The sequence below is a fragment of the Onychomys torridus genome, chromosome 5 (assembly GCF_903995425.1).
Source record: "Onychomys torridus chromosome 5, mOncTor1.1, whole genome shotgun sequence".
NCBI classification, from domain to species: Eukaryota; Metazoa; Chordata; class Mammalia; order Rodentia; family Cricetidae; genus Onychomys; species Onychomys torridus.
This window is the reverse complement of record NC_050447.1, coordinates 114,552,987-114,575,618: the sequence shown is the minus strand read 5'-3', so window position 1 is coordinate 114,575,618 and position 22,632 is coordinate 114,552,987. Positions and strand designations below refer to the sequence as shown.

At 44.4% G+C, this 22,632-nt stretch overlaps 1 protein-coding gene across 1 annotated transcript in view; it reads left to right on the top strand.

The window, feature by feature from the left end:
• Nedd9 (neural precursor cell expressed, developmentally down-regulated 9) overlaps positions 1–22,632 on the top strand; it is a 174,847-nt gene that overhangs the window by 50,357 nt on the left and 101,858 nt on the right. The window contains exon 2 of the mRNA XM_036188841.1: positions 13,051–13,214. Coding sequence (XP_036044734.1) covers positions 13,203–13,214 — 12 coding nt within the window. The 5' untranslated portion in view covers positions 13,051–13,202. The remainder of the gene's footprint in view (positions 1–13,050; positions 13,215–22,632) is intronic.

Genomic DNA, 22,632 nt, shown 5'->3' with positions numbered 1-22,632 from the left:
TCAGCACACCCATCCTTTGACTCTGATGCAGGTGGTATGTAGAGGTCACAGTAGGAGCCCCGACCTCCATCCCACTACATAATGTGGTGATTCCTGTGGCGCCATTGGGAAAAAGGAAGGGGGAAGAGGCGACTGGGAAGGCCAGGGACAGTCTGGCCATGTGGAATCAAAGCAGTTGGTTCTCCCTCTCTCTCATCCTTGCAGTCTTAATCAAATATCTGATGATGCCGATACCACACCCCAAATTCACACCCCAAATTCTGCTCCCAGAGGAATGCCCCTTGCTTTCTCCTGCTCTTGTGCAACCAAGCACATATGTTCAGCTGGCTGATTCTCCAGCAGGAACTCGGCTCCCTGACAGTTACCCACAAGGCTCTTTCTTTGGCTTACTGTCATAACTGGACACAGCCCCATAGCAATGCATTTGTCCAAAGATGCTTTAAGAAATCCTTGGCCTTCCATAGAGACTTTCCCTAAAATACTGACTCCTGTTTGGACTCCTAAAACCCTGGATGAGCCCCAAAGTTGGATGCCTGGTCTGGATTTTTTTTTAAGTGGTAAGGTGAAGCCAGAGGTGTAAGACACCCTGTGACAACGTGCCTTCCAGTGAAGAACATTAGGACCCAGTAGCAGTGATTGGAGCTCAGAGCCCATTCAAATTAAATAGATCATCTAAGGACTCTCTCTCTCAAGGTTTAGATCTAGCCAAAGGGAAAAGAATGTTCAAGGCAGGCTTATGTTTCAAGCTCCAGCTCTCTCAAATCCCCCAAAGGGACATAAAAGAAAACCTACAGAGAAAACCCTTTGCTCATTGTATCCACCACTTGTGTGTCTGCCCTGCGACGCTCCCCAGGGTCATGGAACTTTTAAATAGGTATTTGTAATGCGACACACCCAGCCTTTCACTTGCTTGCTGGGAGTTTGGTGTCTCTGACCTACGATTGCATGGCTCTTCTTTCCTCAGCCCAGCCATTGCTGCTGGTGACTCTCTTTCATTCCGGGAGGTACAGCTTCCGGGACAGGTCTGTTGGCACTCCTGTGACCTAGATTTGAGCCCAGCTGCTGTCCTTAATTGTTCTTCCCCCAGTTCACCATTTCCAGAGAGCCAAACCCTGTTCACAACTGTGCTACTAACCCAGCTGCGCCGTTCAGACGAAAGACAGACTGTTGACTCACTCAGAGCTAGAGCACTGGAGCCTGAGGTTCCGAAGAAACAATCCTCCCATCACTTGTGGTGTCTGCCTGTCTCCTCTGTCCCTGGGAGGTAGGGAGCTGGGAACGAATTCTTTTTCATTATGCAGCTGGTTGTTGACTTCTAATGAGAGCCTGTTATTTGTGCAATGTAGACTCTCTAACTCAAGGGTAGACTTTCCAAGAGGTCTTCCCAGGTTTGAGATTTCCCTCCCTTGACTTCCTGCTCCTCTTCTTCTCTTACCCCTCTGCTCTCTTGCTGCAGACCAAGCCCAGAGCCCCTCATGTGCTAGACAAGCAGTTTCCTTCTTCACTGAAGAAGGAAACCTGAGAAACGGTAGAGCCGAAACATAGGGCAGGGGAAGAGCTGGCTTGTCTGTGTGGCCCGGCTCACTCTCTTTGACTAGGTCACAGGTCATCTGTGCACGCCACTCATAATCAGAGAGCTGGCTTCCTCAGGCCCCGCTCCTCATTTGTCACATGACCATCTTGACAGCCTTCCAGACACCCTGATGTCTGAGAGGGACAGCATGAGGCACATTCCGTTTATTAGGTTTCCTGACTCAGTGGAGGACACTATCATCCTGTATTTGTGAGCCATGGGAACAGAAAGACTCAGTGATAAAATCTAGTGGGACAACTATGTATTCCCTGCCCAAAACACAAACCAGTGTCCTAGGATGGCAGAGCAGCAGATGGCATAAGCCAAGCAGCATTTGGTTTTATATTGAGAGTTGGATATAGTAGCTCATGTCTGTAATTCTAACATTTGAGAGGCTGAAGCAGAGGGGTTACTGAGAACTTGAGACCAGCTTGGGCTATAGTGAGACCCTAACATAAAAACAAACAAACAGCAAAAACCCCAATAACAACAATAAAGAAGCTCATAATTTGTTTCTGGGCAAAGAGCCATGCCCTAGAACAGGGTAGTTTCCTTGTGTTGTGACCAGAGGCATCAGGGTAGCTAATATTGAATGCCGCATTTGGAAGGGAGCATCGGGGGTGCTGGTCTGAGCCTTGGAGGAGAGGATGCTGGACTATTGTTTCTTTGGAATGACAAGAACCAAGGGGCCTTCCAATAGTAATTTACCTTTTGAACTCAGAGCTCTTACTCCATGAAGTCAGACCCTAGAGTGAGAGCAACTGGGTTCAGTGAAATATAAATAATTTTTATTAAATGTACTTAACATAGGAACTATTTGCTTCTTCTCTAAAATTCAGATTTTACTTTGCCTTGTGTTCTGCCAACACTCCCTGGACAGTCCCAAGTAAATGTGACATGTTTTCCTTCATGTTCTATATTTGGTGATAAAGGTGAGAAATACACACTATGGACATCTATTTCAAGAAAAGCAGCAACCGCAAGTCTTGAGCCTTAGTGAGCTGTGAGTCACTATTTTCTCTTTCATGGTCAAGTTGACTTGCTGAACCTGCTCTTCACCAGGGAATATGAGGGGTAATGGCTTTAGAGTCAGGGAAGGAATGTCTCCTGTCCCTTCTCATGTCTAATGCTCCACAGAGGGTCTGGCTTTGTTCCTCCACCAAGGAGATGGTAGCTGCTGACTGAGGTGGATGCAGCTGGTGGTGCTGGAGAACCCAGGTCTGCCTAACACTTACTGCACAGGGGATTAAGGAGGGTGGGAGGCAGAGCAGCATAAGGAACACTTGTGTGGTTGCCTGTTGTAGCTGGCGTTTTCTCCAGTCCCACCTGGGGTCTGCCGCTCAGACCCAAATAAACACACAGACGCTCATATTAGTTAAAAGTGTTTGGCCTAATGGCTCAGGCTTCTTGCTAGCTAGATCTTACACTTAAATTAACCCATAATTCTTATTTATGTTTAGCCATGTGACTTGGTACCTTTTCCCAGTTCTGCCTTCATATCTTGCTTCATCTGTGTATGGCTGGTGACTCCTGACTCAACCTTCCTGTTCCCAGAATTCTCCTCTCTCTTTGTCCCACCTAGACTTCCTGCCTGGCTATTGGCCATTCAGCACTTTATTTATAAACCAGTCAGAGCAACACATTCACAGCATACAGAGTGATATCCACAGCACCTGTATGTGCTCAAGGAGAAATAATCTCATAAACTTTACTTAGAATCATGAGCTGATGAACTACATTTCCAAGAAAACAAAGGTATCAACTCTGGTGGTAGCCATTGGTTACCCCTCTTCCGCTCTCTCTTCCAATTTCCCTTCTTCCCTCCATCCCCCTCCTTGTGTTTTTTTAATTTTTTATTTATCATTTTATGCATATGGGTGTTTTGCCTATTTGTAATTTGTGTACCACGTGCTTGCCCACCAAAGAAAGAAGAGGGAGTCAGATCCTCTAGAACTGGAGTCAAAGATAGTTGTGAGCTGCCCTGTAGGTGCTAGGACTCAAACTCAGATTCTCTGGAGGAGCACCCAGTGCTCTCAATGTGCAATCTCTGGTCGATGGAAATCACATTGTTTGTCATGGGCATTGCAGTGACCTGAATTTTTACCAAAACTCTGAACAAAGTGGGGTGATCCTTGCTAGAACTGATTCCTGGGCTGAGTGGGGATGAGAGTGCATGCAAGGTTGTTTAATGGCAAGATTAGGTTCCCCAATCTGTTACTGTCAAAACCCTCAAATCAGAATTGTTAGTGTACAACCCAAGCAGGAATTTGCTGTTAGAGGTGGAACCCAGGGATTTGCTCATGCTAGGCAAGTGCTCTACCGTTAAGCTCCCCAGGCAGCTGTTTCATTCTTTTAAATATAACTGAATATCCTCAGATTATTTGGACTGCAAGTAATAAAAGAGACTCAACTCAACTTTGTACTGGGTGAGAAGGAAAGGAGGAGAGGCAAGAGGTGCTCACTGTGGGGTCAGGAATACATCCTGTGGTGTCATGGTAGGACTGCCAGACTTCCAGAAGGAACAGCACTCAAGGCCAAGAAACCAGGAGAAGTCCACAGAATGCTATTCTCTAGCTCAGTGGCTCCTACAGTTGTTGTTCTCACTTTTGCTCAGCCTTTCACACCAATAACTGATGTTAGTTCACAGCTCCCAAGTTCATGTTGGAGAGGAAATGAGTGAAGGGCTGTGTGTATGCACATGCACCTATAGACATAAGACCTTCCTGCTAGAATTCCCCACCTCTAAAGCAGGACTTTGGCCCTGAATGTGGGGGTCATGTGCCCATCCCTGGCCAGAGGAGTTTGAACAGTGGAGTTTCATGAATTTCTCAGGTTGAGATGAGAGCCTCAGTGGTTCTATATAAACCAAGCAGATGGGCGAATCTTTGTAATGTGGGTGGATGTTCCAAACGGCAGCTGCATGGGTAAATGAAGTTGTTTATCTTTGCTACTTTAGTGTGATGACCAAAAAATTCTAAAGATAGCACAGAGACAAAATGCAGTCTAACTGCCCAGTAAGCTTGTCTGTTCTGGTCAGTGTTCTATTGCGGCAAAGAGAGACCGAGATGACAGCAACTCTTATAAAGGAAAGCATTTCATTAGGGCTGGCTTCCTGTTTCAGAGGTTTAGCCCAGTATCGGCATACCGGCATGCAGGCAGAACTGGCTGAGAGTTCTACATCTAGATCCACAGGCAGCAGGAGGAGGGAGACTCTGGGCTTCGAATGGGTTTTTTGAAACCTCAAAGCCCACCCCCAATGACACACTTCCACCAGCAAGGCCACCTTTCCTAATCCTTTCAAATAGTGCCGCTCCCTGTTGACCAAGTATTCAAATCCATGAGCCTGTGGGGGCCATTCTTATTCAAACCATTACACTGCTGTTTAAACTACTCTGGTGATTTTCATTTTATCATGGCAGAAATAAGTTAGGAATAAACTAGACAGACGCTTGTCTCAGCTGCTGCTGTTTTCAAGGTAGTTCCCTGTAAACTGAGTCATCAGGAAAGCTCTCTAATGGGTAACCATGATTCAATATTGTTGTTTATGGCTTTGGAGACCAATCTTACTTGGTAGTCTAGGCTGGAACTCACTATATAACCCAGGCTTTCCTCAAACTCACAGGAATCCTCCTGCCTAAGTATCCCAATTGTTGGGATCACAAGTGTGAAACCCCATGATGGGCAATAGAATTTTTTCTTTTTACATTAAAAAAGTAAAAATACCTTTCAAAGCTGCTTAGACTCTCCCAATATGACATCCCCCACATGAAACCAGAATGTCACATGTCCCATTAAGTCTACCACTGTTTTGTAGGCTTGTTTCTTAATTTCCTTTCTCACAGTGACACCAGACTTCACCCAGTCTCTTGAACTTCCTCTTGGGAGCCATTCCTTCCCTTCTAATCATATTCAGCCTCTGTTCTTTTCTCTTCTACTTTTTAATACCGTCGTTCATTTTTCTTCTATGTCTCTGTCAACAGCTTAATTAAAACCCTTCCCATTTCTCATCTGGATCAAAGCTGTCCCCATGGGCAAATATATTTCAAGACTCCTAGTAGATGTCTGACACCACGGATGGTATTAAGCCTTATACATACTTTGTTTATTCATATAGACACATATTTGCTTATGATAACACTCGATTCACAAGCTGAACACAGTAAATGAACAACAATAACTAAACATAAAGTAGAATTATTATGCTGCAATAGAAGTTGTCTCCAACACATGGATTGTCTATTTCTGGAATTTTCCATTTAACATTTTAGTACTTTACCCGACACCATGGATAAGGGAAGAGAGTTGTACTTGAATGGCTTTGTAATGGACGTCTCTCACCTCCACTCCAGCAAGTTGAGTGCTGGATGAGGCACACATTTGGAGCGGCTAGGACTTCAGGACACCTAAGGTCTAGGCAAGGATGAGTCAGAGTAAAGAAGAAATAGAAATTAACAGCAGATGGACACGGGAAGTAATGGTCACCATCCAAGAGCTGTACTGAGGTGGAAGATGTCCTAATGCCTTCTCTTCTGCAAGATTCCCAAAAGTCCAGAAGAAGGCAGGTCCAGACCCAGCAAGACACCACCTCAGACCTGTACAATAAACTGCAACTTTCACCCTCCCATATTTCATGATCCCAGTGAGTTTTCTCTTCCCCAGGCTTCGGCCCCAGGGTGGACTCTTTTTCTATTTGTGGAGAACATTAGAATGTGAAGTGTTTGGTTGCTAGGCCTCCAGGGTGCACACTCAGATGCCCAAGCAGAGTCCTTTGCACTCTGCTTTCTTTAGTGAGACTTCCCCAGTTAAAACAAAGGAAACCCTTATTTTGTAGACATTTAAAGGTATCTGAGGATTTCCAACTCAGTGAAAAGCCAAGCATGTCTAAGGACCCATCTCTAAGAGCTGAGGTCATTTGAAGAGCTGGATACCAAGAGCTCAGTTAAGTTGAGCCAAACCACCCATTTTGATTGTTTAGCCAAGTTCAAGTGTGTCCAATGCATTAGAATTCCAAATCCTCAACAAATTCTCCTTTGGCGTGACCTGACAAGATCACTGGTATTTATTTATTATTTTTATATAAATGGAAAAAATTACACTAGAACCAGGAAACTTCCACAGGTAACTTGGTTAGAGTGCTGAATGGGACCCAGGAGAATGCTGAACATGATCTTCCCTGCCAAAGAGCAGCAAAAGCTTTGACTTTCTGCACTGCACGCAGGTGGCTGATGGACTGTTTTATGATGGGGATAATTGTCTCTGTCTTTCTCTCTTAGTTACCTACCAAAATAAACTGTGCAAATCCCAACATATTAGAAGGACTCCATCATCAGCTGGCAGGCCAAACCTTAGCAGGGGTCCACAGCCCCAGGGGATGAAATTGCTAAGGAAGATAAGTCAGTCAGTCTATAGTTCAAAGGCCCCATGTTATGTACAGTCAGGGGCTCAGGAAGTGTGCTTGTCCTACTCTACTAGGGAAACATTGCCAAGTCCTAGATGATGGTCTTTTCTGACATCTTTGATACAAATCTGGCACAGGCCAATCTTCATCTCCTCACAGTACCAGTTCTTTGAAGGCAGGTCACGGAGAGAGCTGCACTTGATTTATGATGTTCAAATAGGAATGTCTCTTGATAATATAGCAGGGTTGAAGAGAGAGAGAGAGACTCTTGGCTAATGCTGCTTTTGCTAGTGTTTCAGCAATTATATTTCCAGATACAGGACTGAGAATGACTTTTTATCAGACTCTTCCATTTTATATATGACAAAACTGAGACCCAGAAATGGTTGAGTTGCTCAAGTCCCACACTTGGACTCCACACACAGGGCCTCCTGATGTGGAGCTCAGTTTCCTCCTGCCATGAACATCCTCACACTCTGCCAGCAGCATGTGTCAGAAAAGGGATCATAGAAAGCTGGAGGACATGGCCTACCTAGCGGCTACCTTTGGTCCACCTTATGAAGGACCTTCAATGTAAGGATCAGACATCAGGTGGATTAGACATGCAGGGAGAGAGAAAAACATATACTTGGTATTTGAAAGCAACGAAGTAGGAAATATGGGCTCTAAGAACCCAGTATCTTGGACAGTCTGTGCTGAGGGCAGCTGTGAGAGCCACCTTCTTCAATCTTGCTATTCCAACCCATGGAAAGAGCCATTTACAAGCTACTGCCAGTGTTGCGGTCTTGCTCTGACAGCCCCAGCAAACTTATTCAGCCAGGCATTATGGCCAATGTGTTACCTGTTTTTCTATTGTCACAAAGCTCCACTGTAGTCAGCCTTTCCTTTCCACTGCCAGCCCCAAACAGTGACATGGAGACATTATTACTTAGGAAGGCTCGGCCTTAGCTTAGGCTTGTCTCACTAGCTCGTGTAACTTAAGTTAACCCATTTATTTTAACCTAGGTTCTGTCACGAGGCCCTCATCTCTCTGTGCTGCCCATGCTGCCTTCTCCTTATCTGGCTGTCAACCCCGCCTTTCTTCTTCCCAGAGCCCCCTCTCTCCCCAGAAGTGCCGCCCAAACTCTTCCTGCCCAGCTATTGGCCATTCAGCTTTTTATTAGACCAATCACAGTGACACATCTTCATAGAGTGGAAAGGAATATCCCGCAACACTCCACGAGGCAAATGTTTCTCTATCCCCTTCTATATATGAAGAGATTAAGGCTTTGAGGGGTCAATGAAGCCGTTTGTAGGAGATGGCAGCTAATAAATGGCAAAGGTTGTTATTGTCTTTTTACTATTTTGGAGGGCCCGCCACCCAGCTCTCAGATAAATCACACACAGAGGTTTTTTCTTAATTATCAGTGCCCAGCCTTAGCTTGACTTAGTTTCTTGCCATCTTTTCTTAACTTATTCCATCTACCTTTGCCTCTGAGCTTTTCCTGTTCTCTTATTTCTGTAAGTCTTACTCTTACTCCATGGCTTACTGTGTAGCTGAGTGGCTGGCCCCTCTTTCTCCTCTGGCTGCTAGATCTTAGCTCCCTCCTTTCAGTTTTCTCCTGTATATACTCTCGGCCTCTCAGCCCCACCTATCCGTTTCCCTGCCTCACTATTAGCCAGGTCTTCTTAGACCAACAGGTGTTTTACACAGGCACAGTGACACAACTTCACAGAGTTAAACAAATGCAACATAAACGAAAGTAACACACCTTAAAATAATATTCTACCACAAAAGGTCAATAAATAAAACACTAACACAGCTTCCTAGGGATAGTTTCCTAGTATCAAAAGAAACTGGGAGTGGCCATAAACCACAAAAATTCATTATCTCCCTCTTCTGGAGGCCGAAGTTGGAGGTCAAAGTCTGTCAGGGTTGGTTTCCTTTGAGGACTGGAAGGGAAGGTGCTTTTCCAGGCTTCCATACTGGGCATGCAGATAGACAGTCTTCTTGCCTCCTGTGTCTACTCATCTCTACCTTCCTCTGTGTGTATGCATTGGAATTCCCCTTTGGAACAATATGATCTCTTCATAACTAGGATAATCTGCAAGGACACTGTTTCCAGAAACCAGTGCTATCCCCAGGGCTTAAGATACCAACATATGAATGGACCAGATGAAGAAGTCAGACCTCCACACTGCCTCCTTCCCTTTTTACACAGAGGCTGTATGAGAAGGATTCAGACAACCAAGTAATCCCAGACTTTGTGACCTGAGCGCTGTGAGATCGAGTCAGAGGGGAGACAATTTATAGAGATGTCCTTGAGAAGATGAGGGGGAATAGCACTGAGTAACAGGTAGAGTAGTAGCTTGGCCTGGAGGTGGTGGGAGACAGTTCCTTCATTGCAAAGGGAGGAATGAGTTCACATGTAAAGTGAATCCATGTGGAGGAACGAAGTTGAGGAACTTTGCTTCCCATATACCTACTGTTTTCTTTTTCTTTCCTTATTTTTTTTAAACTTATACTGGGTTGCACAAGACTATTTTTGTGCAAGCATATAAATGTATTTTTGACCATATCCTCCCCCATATTCCTCACCCTTCTCTTTCTCATCCCCCCAATTAGTTCTCTTGATTCCCTAAACAGTTTGCTTCTTCTTACATACATGTTTTTTATGTATCTATATTAAATCTAAGAACCACAAATAAGAGACATGGGGGGGGGGGACCCCGCCCACTGTGGGTGGTGTCACCCCAGGGCAGTTGGTCCTGGGTTGTAGCAGAAAGCAGGCTGAATAAGCCCTGGAGAGCCATGTATTCTTCCATGGTTTCTTCTACACTTCCTGTTTCCAGGTTCCTGCCTTGAGTTCCTGCCCCGACTTCCCTCAGTGAAGGAGTGTGACATGGGTGAATAACCAATAAACCATTTCCTTCCTCAAGCTGCTTTAGGTCATGGTGTTTTACCCTCCATTCTGATTTCCAAGGTGGCTAGGCTAGTTTCTATCCCACCAGCAGATGATTCCTTTTGTCTTTCTCCTTCCCAGTGGGGTGCACCCACAAATATCAGAGGATGCTCTGGAATACACACACCTCTACAGAGCACATCTGTCAGGTGCCTGCTCCTATGGTGAACTACATGAGTCAGGCTACTTATGAAGTCAAGAGAGGTCACAGTTTTAGAGGGTTGAGTCTCTAAGATCAAGAGGCCCCACTGACTCGATGAGGGTGGCACATCACGGCAGAATTGGGTCCGAGGAAGTGCTCATGTCTGTGGCAAGAAAGCCACAAGGAAGGGTACCAAGTCCCCCTTGACAGCACCCCCAATAACTTAAGGACCCTCTCACAACACCCCCCACCTCCCAGAGTTCCACTTTTTGTAAGCCATGATGTTACCTTTCAGCAAGTTCACTGCTGAGAAAAAAAATTTAAGCAGAAAATTGCTACTGTCACTAACTGGGGACCCAGGAATATATTTCTAACACTGTTTTGCTTATGTGCAGATAAAAAATTTGTGACAGGTGTTCTATATAATTAATTTTCCTTTTTTACTTTCAGTGTGTGTGTGTGTGTGTGTGTGTGTGTGTGTGTGTGTTTTTGACATTGTTGGGAGCTGTAAAATAAAAGATTTACATTATGCCAGGTAGTATATTTTCTGAAAATAAATTTGGAACATCTCCCATCTTAAAATGAGGTGTTTAAGTAAGAGTGTACACTATAGTCATATATACTTCAGAACTATAGCTTACACCAAAATGCTGGTAAAGAAAACTTCCGTCTGACTGTAGGTAGGACCATTGGGACATTCACAGCTTCACATTGGAACATATAACACCATTAGAACTGGTCCCCAGACCCAGCCTCCCATCCAAGCTATCCACTCCATGTTTCAAGGGCCTTGTTGCCCTGGGCATGCACCTCCCAGCCTTCAAGTCTATTTTCATCCCCCCCCCCCATCCCCAGCTCCACCCTACAGCAAGGCAAATCAGAGGAAAAAGACCTGAAAGTGGCTAGAATCACTGGGCTGGGATTACTAACGTCCTATAACTTGGCACATGGTCTTGCGAGGCAAGCACAGTCTCCACATTCACACTACCTCTTGGCCACAGATTCATTTAGAAGGTGCTGGGCTGGATGAAATTCAGACTCCAAAGCCCATGGATCTACACAGGCTCATCCTTGCCTGGAGCTAAGGGCAGTACTGCCTTTTATGTGTGAAGAAAGGGTGGTAGAGAACCTCCAGCTGTGCAGGAGGCTGGGGGAGGCAGACCACCAGCTCAAGGCCAGCCTGGAGAACCCAGGCTTGGTTCAGTAAGAAGTAAAGAAGTCTGAGAATACAGCTTATTAGTAAGACATTTCCGTAGCATGCATGAGGCTCAAGGTTTAATCCCCAGAGCTAGAAAGAAAAATTTTAAAGTATGTATAAGGGGATTTCACTGAAAATTTGCAGGGTTCCAGCATTGGTGCATGCCTTCATTTGGGGGTCAGGTACATGTCTCACAATTTATTAAGCTCTACCTTTGTTGTGTATCATCTTCCCTGTGTATGTTTACACACACACACACACACACACACACACACACACACACACACGCACACACACACACGCACAAACATACAAATATAATTATGTAATTCCTGGTGCTGTACTCTATGACTTCTACAAACAAAACTCGGCCCTAAGTGATTGCCTTGTAAACACAGACAGTTTGGCAGTTAAAATATGTGCAGGTGTGAGGACCTACAGGGACATGAACAGGATGCTGGGAACAGTCCTGTAGCTCCCTGCTAGTTCCCTGCTCCGTTGCGGGTGGAGAAGCTTGGGTAACCATGCATGGGTTCAGCAGGGCAAATGAGTCATAGGCTCTTGTCCGCTTGCCATGCCACTGCAAGTGTCTCAGAGGAAAATTCCTTCCCCTCCTCCCTACCAAGATGAGAAAATACTGTGTTTGTGAAACCAAACTTGCAGCAGGCTGTTACCATCCTTACAGAAGCCACAGAGAGCAACTCCCACTGCCCTCTGCTTGGAATGTAGCTCTAGAAATGCTTGTCTTCCTCCTGAGGGCAGCTGAGTGGATTCAGGAGACAGCTAGCTTAGCAGCTACTGTGTGCCAGATCCATTCCTCACTTTTCTGCTCCAACACTGACTCAGTTTTGATTTTGTTCTTGACAGGGGAAACTCTTTCCTCTTGCAAAGATTCAGATTGCCAATTCTCAAAAAGATTTCTACATAGCATGTGTGGTTTAACTATCAGGGTTTTTCTAAGAACATATATTTTAATACTAGTCCATAAATACACACACACACACACACACACACACACACACACACACACACACACACACACCACTTCAGAACTGAATCTTACAGCTGTGAGGAGATAAAAGGTATGATACTGGGCAGCACTAGCCCTCTGAAAGCCCAGAAGATTTTTCTTCCAAATGAAAAAAAAAATCAAAATCCAAGCTTTGTTTCTAAACTTCTTAAAAGTCACATTTCCAAATATAACTTTTCTCTCTTTGGGAGGAAGTTCGAAAAACACTTGGCTTGAGTGACCCTCACAAGCTGCGGGTAACAGGTAAGGCAGGCACAGGAGGTGCCTTCAAACAGATTAACAGAAACATGGTAAATGGGTTGAGAGAGGGGTTTGAGATGAGGCGACAGGCGTGGGAGAGCAGGAAGTGAGCCAAGTCCATGACTAGAGCTGTGGATTGCAGACAATGAGAGCCCTTTGACCTCCATTCCTGAGGAGAAAACCTCTAACATCTCCTACCGCTCAGGGTGCACCTAGTGCCCATCTTCTCCATCTTCGTCTTCTCCCTCGACACACTGCATATGTGACCCAGGGAGCTGTCACTACATTTCACTCCAGAGTGTGAGCTTCTTCAGGGCAGGGCCATGTTTTATGTAGCTTTGACATTTAAGTAGATGTAGCGAGAACTGTCTATGATTTTGTGCATATGTGAATAAGTGAATGGTGGATTCCGTTTGTGACACTGTAGATTTGACCTTGACTACTGCGATGTGACCCTTAACTGGCAGAAATGAGTTGACCCTTTCCAGAGTTTTAAACACCTTTCCATTTCCAATGTGTGTTTTCAGGGTTAGTGAACAGTGAGTCTCGAACAGCAGACACTGGCAGAGAGGCACGCCAACATTCTTCAAGGGAGCTATGACAAGGAGGAATCAGGCCAGCAGACTGCAACCCTGGAACTCTCCTGGAGAGCCAGAGTACCAACACTTCTTCAGAGAAAATGTGGGCAAGGGTGAGTACTGACAGAAAACACAGTTTGGGCCATTGCTTTTTCCCCAGTTTCAGGAGGATCTAATCCTCTCAAACAATGTGATGGAGCTGATGTCTGAAGAGAAAACACTCATTAAGGCCTTCAGATTTTGCTCTGTTTGGTCGGTTTTCACATAGATGTGCTGATGTGTATGGGAAAGTGTCTTCCAACCTGAACTCTCTCTTGCTGTCATCTGGATAAAATAAGACTTAGGAGAGCAGGTGCCTGGGCAAACCCAGAAGTCACTGGGACTACTCCAAGTGAATGGCCTAGTGAGCAAGTATCTTGTGTGTGTGTGTGTGTGTGTGTGTGTGTGTGTGTGTGTGTGTGTGACGTTTTCTGTGCTGATCATGTTGAATTACTCCATCATAGTAAAACATTCCACAAGAAAATTGCCTTGCCCTAGGGCAGAAGTTCAGATTAAAATGTCTGGCTGTTCCTAATGGTTCAGTCCTATGATACCAACTGCTTGGGAAGCTGAGGCAGGACAAGCAGAAGTTCAAGACTTACCTGGGCCACAGAATGTGCTCGAGACCAGGCTACTTCAAAGTAAAGAGAGCTGTGGGCACAACTCAGTGGTATAGTGCTTGTCAAGCATGAGGGAGGCCCTGGATTCAAATCCAAGCAACACACACACACACACACACACACACACACACACACACACACACACACGAAAATCAATTCATCTGTCTAAATACAGGCTCCTAAAGACTCTTAAAAATAAATAGAAAACCTCCTGTGTAATTATACTCATTGACAGATTCCTAAAGGAGGCAGGACTCGTGGCATGCTGTAGTGTCACTGGAGATCACAGAGAACTGCATTTTGGCCCTCACTCTTCTATTTAGTAGTGTTAGTTGAGAGCCAGCTGCTCAGTCTCTTTAGATTCCTGTCCCAGAACTTATAAAATGGCTACCAGGGGTTTAGGGGCTGAAAAGAAAATTCTTAAAGTGAAGCACTTTAAAGGAACAGATAGTTCTCCTGCCTGGACACCAGACAGATGCTTTCTGGGTCACACAAAAAAGCATTAACTACAGACAAGTAGAAAACCACTGGGTAGCCACAGCTCTCAGAGAAATCTTTTTACTCATAAGAGAAAAGTCTGTAAGTTAGTTACAATAAATTCAAAATTGGCCTGGAAGTCATTAAAATCCACTTGAATTTTCACACTACTGTGGTGTTGTAAGATAAAGTAATGACTTCTTAAAAATCTCCCATAGTTCTACATAAGCCAGCCAGGACTATCTAGTGAGATCCTGTTTTAAAAACAAACAAAAACCTCCCATAATGATGGGATGCTAGGACAAAAATCTGTCACAGACCGTCACAGAGGTTTTTGTTCAGCTCAATCACTAACCTAACCTGAAATGAATTATATTTATACTAAACCTTCCAGACCCTTCAGCACAATTATCAATTTCTTTATAGATAGGGCACCAAACATTAGCTCTTCTGGTTTTTTAATAGCTCCTCAGCCAGATCTACCAAGACAGAAACAGAGGGCAAAAGGAGAAATAACAGAAGCAGTCTCTCAACCAGCCAGGGTTTGGTTCCATTCAAGCCCTGTGATAAACATCAGCGCTGTGCTGTTTCAAATGCATGTTGACTTTCAGCTTTGGTATGTGAGACTCAGAATCCAGAGGAGTTCACTGCTGGGAATCTTCAATGAGATTTAGTCAATTTGTCTTTTGAGAGTCTAATTCCAAGGCTTCTGGTGGATTTTTTTTTCCTTACTGTTGAATATATTTCAACATCCCAAATGTGTGTATAAACACACACACACCACTCCATACTAGAGAAAGCAGAATGTAGTACTCAGGCTTCACTTCAAATCACATAAAATTTCACCTTTTAGTCAGTGGAATTTAAGTATTTGGAAATTATTATCATTTTCTGAAGAAGAAAAGCATTTATTCATTGCTATGTCTTCTTCTTAAGCAAATATTCCTAATGCTTGTGGGGAAGACAGAACATACATCTTTCAAATATGCCAGGCTGCTCTTGAACCCCAGCCCTACCACTAAGAAGTGGCAGGGCCTCGGAAGGTAATTAGCTGCTCTGTGCTTATCTTAGTTCACTCACAAAGTGAGGATGAGAGCAGCACCCACCTGGAGGAGTGGTTGTCATGAGTAATAAGTAGGCAAAGTACTTCTAATATGATGGCCACATTCCAGGCCCTCAAGATCTTCCTGTGACACCTGAGTCATATAAGATACACACACCCACACAGAGAGAGAGGTGGGGTGTGTGGAAAGGCCTGCTGAGAGATGGGCCTTGAAACCCTGCTTTAAGGCATGTCTTGGTGGCCCTCCTGGGTTTCCTGGTTTCTGCTGTCAGCAGCCAGCAGCAATAGCGAAGATTCCCAGGCATAGGATTGTTTCAACATTAAGTCTTCATGCGGAAATTGAGAATCAACATGGAGTTGAAAACCGCCGGGTGCAAGTTTGGCCAGGACCATCCTTAGGGAAAACCTGCACGGATGTCATAAACACTGGCAAAATATGCCTCATTCAAAAAAACTCAGCCAAGAAAAGCAGGCCCCGAGGTCACTGTTCAAATATGACGTCAGCAGGCGGGGGAGTGGTCACATCACACCTGCGGGGCCATCTGAGGGCTGTAGAAGGGCTAGGCACCCTTTGCAGAGCTGTTTGATTTGTTTTTCAGAGAGCTGGGAGTTAAACATTTACCCAGGCATGCCTGGCGAGAACTTGGAGGCTGGCTCGGAAGCACCATAAACTACCAGCTTCTCCAGTCAGCATTCACACTCTGCCCCTCACAGGGAAGCAGGAAGCTGGCCTGGGGTGAAGAATTGTGCTTAATCTGAGAGCAAAAAGCCAGATCATACTTCAGAGACTAAAACAGTCCATGGGCATTGTCTCTTCTTCCCAGCAGACACAAGTTCAGTGCAGGGCCAAGGTCGACATTTATTTACTGTGTGCTTAAGTCTGCTGAAGAGGGAGATGTGACCGATGTCAAACCCACAGGAAACTCAAGTTCCCCAGACTCCAAAGGGCAGTCCATAGGCCCAGAAATGAGCTCAAAATGGACTACAGGACTTCAGCATTTCTCAAGCATTTGTGAAATCAGTTCCCATCTGCCAAAAGGAGTCATTCACTTACCTCTGGCAGAAGGGACATGTGGCTACATGTGGCACCTATAAGCCTGTGCTAGACTCCATGCTCCCTCAGCATCACAAGTACCAGTTACACATTTCAAAGTTCACACTAGCCTCTCAGCCCTTCTGGCCTCCTCCTTCACCCTAAACTTCCTCCAGCTTATGGCATGCCCCCCCATCCCCAACACACATAGATACTCATCCTTATAACCCAGCTATTCTCACTACACTATACTATCTATCTATATCTATTTGTCTGCCTATTTATTTATTATCTATCTATCTATCTATCTATCTATCTATCTGTCATCTATCTGTCTGTCATCTATTCATCTATCTATGTATCTATCTATCTATGTATCTATCTATCTATCCATCTATCTATCTCTCACTCCCAGGTACTCTCTCTTATTCTCTCTCTTTCTCTCTCTCTCTTCTGCTGTCTTACTATTTCCACTGTTCTTCCCTTCTATCTTACTTCCCTAGCCCTGGTCATGTGCAGTCTACTTCTTTCTCTGTCTGCTCTAGACTCTTCCAGATGCCTCTGGGTGTTCTCACTCTCTCATATCTACAATAAAAACCTTAACCATATCATGCAGCAGTAATGTTGGCAGTTTCTCTCTCATACCCCCTCAAATACATCTGTTACCAAATCCCAGGAGAGATACAAATGGAAACAAGGGCACAGCCTCTCCTAACTGAACCAGGCCTTTGATTTGACTGTCCTAAGGTATCGATCATCTGTTTCTGCTGCCTTCTGCCATGCATCACATTCAACTCCAAATTTTAGAGTCCACCTCTCCAGCTGTTCTCTTCTACCCACTCTAACCACCTATCTCTCTTTGCCCACTAGGTAAGTGTCTCTCTGGCTCCTGGAGCTTGCTGCAACCTCCTGGGCACCCATCATGTAGAAAGGCTATATCTCTCATTGGCTGGCTGGAGTCTGCTGTATGTGTCTCTACTGTGATTCAGGGCATCTCTTGGCTAAGACACCCACCTCTTTCCCTCTATTGGAATCCTTTCTCTGGCAAGATTCATGTTTTTTACCCTATTCTCCAAGTCTCCTCCATCTCATCCTTGCTCTGCTCCTGGCTGCCTCCCCACCTGTCTCTCTGACTGATCCTGGGGCTTGCTCACCTGCCTTCTCTATTCTCTTTCTCTCCTTGGACTCAGAGATTACATTACAGTCTCACTGTCTTGCTACAAATGGCTTGGCCTCAGTACCACTCACTGGCTAAGAACAGCCCATTTAATTGCCAAATTCTTGCAGATTGTAACAAGTACCACTGCACAAGCAAATGACGTCAAAAAAATCTCTCCTCTCTAAACTTTCTCTGCTCTCTACTCTTGAAGACCTCCTATCTCCAAGCCTTCTTTGTTCTCTCTTGCTTCAGTTCACTGGTTCAAAACCTTCCTAACTCTGTGACACTTTATTACAGGTCCTCATGTTGTGGTGGCCCCCAACTATAACATTATTTTTGCTGCTACTTTGGCTTTTGTTACAAATCATGATGTAAATATCTTTATTTTTCCCATGGTCTCAGGTGACACCTGTGAAGGGTCGTTCAACACTCCAAAGGGTCAAACCCACAGGTTAAGAGCCACTGCGTTAGTCAGTCTCTATAATTACTGAATCAGTTTTACAGAGATTCAGGTGTCTTTGGGGTATGAATAATGTTAAAATATTGTCACATGCTGTTCTGCTCTGTATAAAACTGGCTCTAGAACTGGGTCATGCCCTTCCCTCTCCAGACCCAAGCAAATGTGTTTAAAAGTTGGCTCTAAAATCTCTGTCCTAGGTCAGGCTGGCCACCTGACTGTGACAGAGAGGACGACCAGAACAGCTCTGAGATTTAAAACCAGTTAAATAGTAAACTATTGCTCATAGAGATTACTGCTGTTTATCTCATACCCCTCTTCTTGGTTTTGTTCACTATCTTCAAAAATGACGAGGTATAACCACAGATGTTTAACTCTGTGAACACCTCCCTTGTACTCAATGTAGACGTGACTGATCACATGCTCTTTAATCATCCTTTAAAATATAATTATTCTGATATCCTTTGAGGGATGTGGAAATGCTGTCTGGTGAGGATTGCCTTCATACTCCCTCTGGCCTTCCAGTTCCTCCTGTGCAGACTGAAGAGCATCCTAATTTTATTGGACCTTTATAAGCTTAAAAAAAAAAAAGGAGACGTGACACAAAAAGGCAATCAAGAAGCATTCATGCATGCTCTTCCCTCTGCCTCAAATAGCTCACTGGCAACACTTGGCTGCAGTTGAGGAAGAAATGGAGGCTTCATCTAACTTGAGAGAGAATATTTCATAAATCTTAGGTACTCAGAATCACTGGTAAAGATTGTTGAAACCCAGATCCTACTCATTCTCGGGGACTTTCATTCATGACACCCAGGGTAGGGCCCTGGAATGATCCATTTTGGCAAGTTCAGTGTGGCTTTCTAATATGCAGAAAATCTGAAGGCTTTCTGATTGAGGTCGTGGGCACTAATCTTGACCACGACACTAAATATCTAAGCTCTTGTCAGTTCCATGCTGATATGATACTGCAGATGATCCTGCTGCCCTTGTCATGGATTCTATGAGTGCAGGTAGATGTGCATCACAACGTCATATCTTGAAGACCTCTTCCTCTTGCACAAATATCATGTCTTCCAAAACTAAAACATGCACAGACCATGTTCATTAAAGAATGAAACGAATTCTCCTTCTGGTCCTCTAGTCTTACTGAGGTGTAAGTCAGGCATCCAAAGCAATTTAGTACAGACAGACATTTTCTTCAAGGGTATGGATCCCCTGGGCTTGTCTGGGGAATGAGAAACATATACAAGAATGGAGTGACTTTGCAGGTGTAAAAGTAGCTACAAAGAGGCACATCTGGACGGAGGCTTCACCTTCCCCTCAGATGGCATTGCTGAAGGGTTTCCATGTCTCATTAGGGCTCATGAAGTCCAGCTGTGGGGTTTGCCCATCAGGAAGACAGACTAAGGTCGTGTAATGGCAGCAAGGTCTGTGGTGCAGCAAGTGACCCCGAAGTGCCAATGAGCTTTTCCTTGCTCCTGAATACTACCCCTGATTTAACACCAGCTCACAGGGGGTTTACAGTGCCATCTGTGGCTTCCTTACCCCACAAATAAACCTCATTTATTGTAAATTATGATGCTTTAGGGATTTCTCAAAAATAGTACTTTTTTACTCTGTCAAAATAAGAGGGGATGGAAATTATATGGGAATCCACTCAAGGAAGCATAGACTTAAGAAGACTACTCTCCTCAACCCATCAGCAGTTGAGAGCACCAGCTGCTCTTCCAGAGGACCAGGGTTCAAGTCCTAGCACCCATGTGATAGCTCACGATGATCTTGAAACCCCTGGTCCAGTGAATCTGATGCCTTCTTCTGTTCTCTGAGGGCACTACACACCATACAATGTACAGACAGACAGGTAAAACACACGTACACTTAAAAACAAGAATTAATAAATTCATTTTAAAAAATCTTAGAAGCAGTACAATGAAAATGGTATGCTCACTGAGAACTCTTTGGTGGCCCCGTGTGCACCATCTCTACAAGAGCATCAGAAATGGGAGGGGGATGGAGGGTAACTCCTCTTGTCCTTAGGTTTATACTCCTGATAACAAGATTGACTCTGAATCTCCCCTGATTGGTAACTAAAGTTTCCAGTATCATTTCCTCATACTTTGTCTTTTCTCTCTTTTTAAACTGTCTTCCAGTTGAACTCCTGTGTTGTAACACACATAGAGTCATCATTACATTAAAAAGGAATGTGTATATTCTTTCCCTGTCTTCCCCCCAGACCTCTTGGGTTTTCACTGGTTGACTCGAAGAAGCATTTTTCTTATATAGTTTTATATAGTGCTAGCTACCCCTATTCTAATCTCTGTCTATCTCTGCCCTATACTGTGCCATTCTTTAATTAAGCACAACTGGAAGGCACATTAGTCAGGATAGTGCCATGGTATGCTGTGGTAACAAGCAAGCCCTACAGATCCTAGTCGCTCTGTGCAATACAAGTGAGTTCTTTCTTGAGGGATAGCTCATGAATCTCTCGGTCAGCTAACCCCAGAAAACTGGCCTTCTTCCACCGTGTGGCTCTGGCTTCTCTGGGTCCCTCACTTCCAGCAGTGTTGATGAAGTGGAAAGAAGATGAAGACATGTCAGGTAGTAAGGTGGAAAATGGAGAAAATTGCTTCGGCTAGCTTCTGGTTGACTGGAATGAAGTTACAGGAGACATCTAAACTCAACTCAAAGAAGGCAGGCACACAGGTGACAAGAATAACTCACCTCCATTTCTTCCAGAAGGCTTCTTACCTGCCGGTACCATTCTTATCCAAATATGTAAGTGCTCATAAAGTGCCAAACATGGTTGGCCCTTCATTCCAGATCTTAGTCTCCAGGGCTCCAGGTTGAGGAAGTCTATGACTATTCTACCCTGAAGCCACAGTTCCCAGGCAGCGCCTGTGGGCCTGAGAGCTGGTCAGAGCAAGTGCCAGTAGCAAACTGTAATTATGGGAAACACATCCTGGTTCCTAAGGGAGGTACAATTGCTGTGGGGAAAGCTGAGGAAAAGAGAAACAGAATACATGTAATGCTTCACTCAGAGGCTGTGTTGTCCCCGAAGGCTGAGGTTTTCAACCCGATTCTTTCAGGATAGGTTTAAAGGGTGGAGATGGGGATTATGGGAAAGAAGTTCTGGAAGGAGCTTGGCTTATAGCTATCACATGTTTGGGGAAATTGAGTTTGGGAGGGTTGTTCTCCGTCGGTCAGATAAACTGTGACAAGAAACAGAGGCTTCCAAAAAGCACTGGATAAAAATGAGGAAATGGGTGTGGGCCACCAGGGTCTCACTGGTCGAGTCTGAGAACGGACTGGGGGAATGACATCTTGTCAGCAGAAAGGCCTCATTTGTGGTGAAAATCTACATATCCGCCTCTAGCCCTCCACACCCTTGAGACTGGGCAGTTAGTTACATTTTTTTTGCTTTTGTTTTTTATACTTTTTTTTGTAAATTTTGGCATTGTGGGTGGTGTGTCACAGCACACATATGAGGTCAGAGGACAACTTGCAAGAGTTGGGATGACGTGGATCCCCAGGACTGAACCCAAGTCATGAGGTTTGGTGGCAAGAGCACCTACTGAGCCACCTCACTGGCCACATCTGTAGGATCTTTAGCCTGACTAGTAAAAACCTATTATGTTACTAACCCATTTGCTCACGCATGCACATGTATGGGTGTGTGTATATGTGTGTTTGGGGGTTACATTTGTGGTGTGTAACAGAGCCATAATATGTGTCCAGCCTTGCATTCACAACCCCCCCATCTTCCTAGTTTTGGGATTGTAAGCATATGTGTGTGATAGCCCCCAGTTATACCATCCATATTTTTAAGGCCCTTGAAGAAATTATTTAACATTCTGATCTTTCCTCTCCCATAACAGCTAGAGAGAAATAAATATATAAATAAATAGTACCTGCCACTTGGCTGAAAAGTGTTAATACAGTCTGCACATTTCTTAACATCAAGTTAAATAACATTCCAGGCACTGCACACTCGTGATTTCATTACTTGAGAGTCTGAAGCAAGAGGATTGCCATGAGTTTGAGGTTAACCTGGGCTATCAAGTGAAACCCTACCTTAAAACAAATATATAAAAATCAAATAATAATAATAATAGAAAATAAGCCCATAGTAGTAACCAGAATTACTTTATTGTACCTTTCCCAATATCTTTATAATTTCATTTGCTAGAGGACAGAGCAAGTATAAGAATCAGCAAACCTATAAAGCTCAAGGTCAAGGTCAACCAACTTCATCCTTCAGGTTTTCATCTCATTCTCCTCTTCCCATGCTAACTGCACGTGTGCATGCACCCCCCCCCCCACAGAGAGACAGAGAGAGAGAATGCAATGCGTGACCTCTTGGCTCACTTCCATACTAGCTAACTGTATCAGTCTTGCTTTTCCAGCTCCTTCATATTTTGCATAAATTTTTTAATAAGATTAACTCTGCAGCTTCCTTGTCTCCAAGTTCTTTCAGGATATCTAAACCACTTGCCTTCCCATCTTGCCTCCCACCCTGACAACTAAGGTTGAAGCTCAGGCTTTGCCAGAAACCAATCTGTGCTCAGAAAATCCCCTCATCTTATTGATTTCAAATAGCTGCTAAAAAATGGGCCCCATATTTTCCCAAATGACAGGGTCAGGGTGTGCTTTGGAAACAAGGAACTTGCAGAGTTAATCTCATAA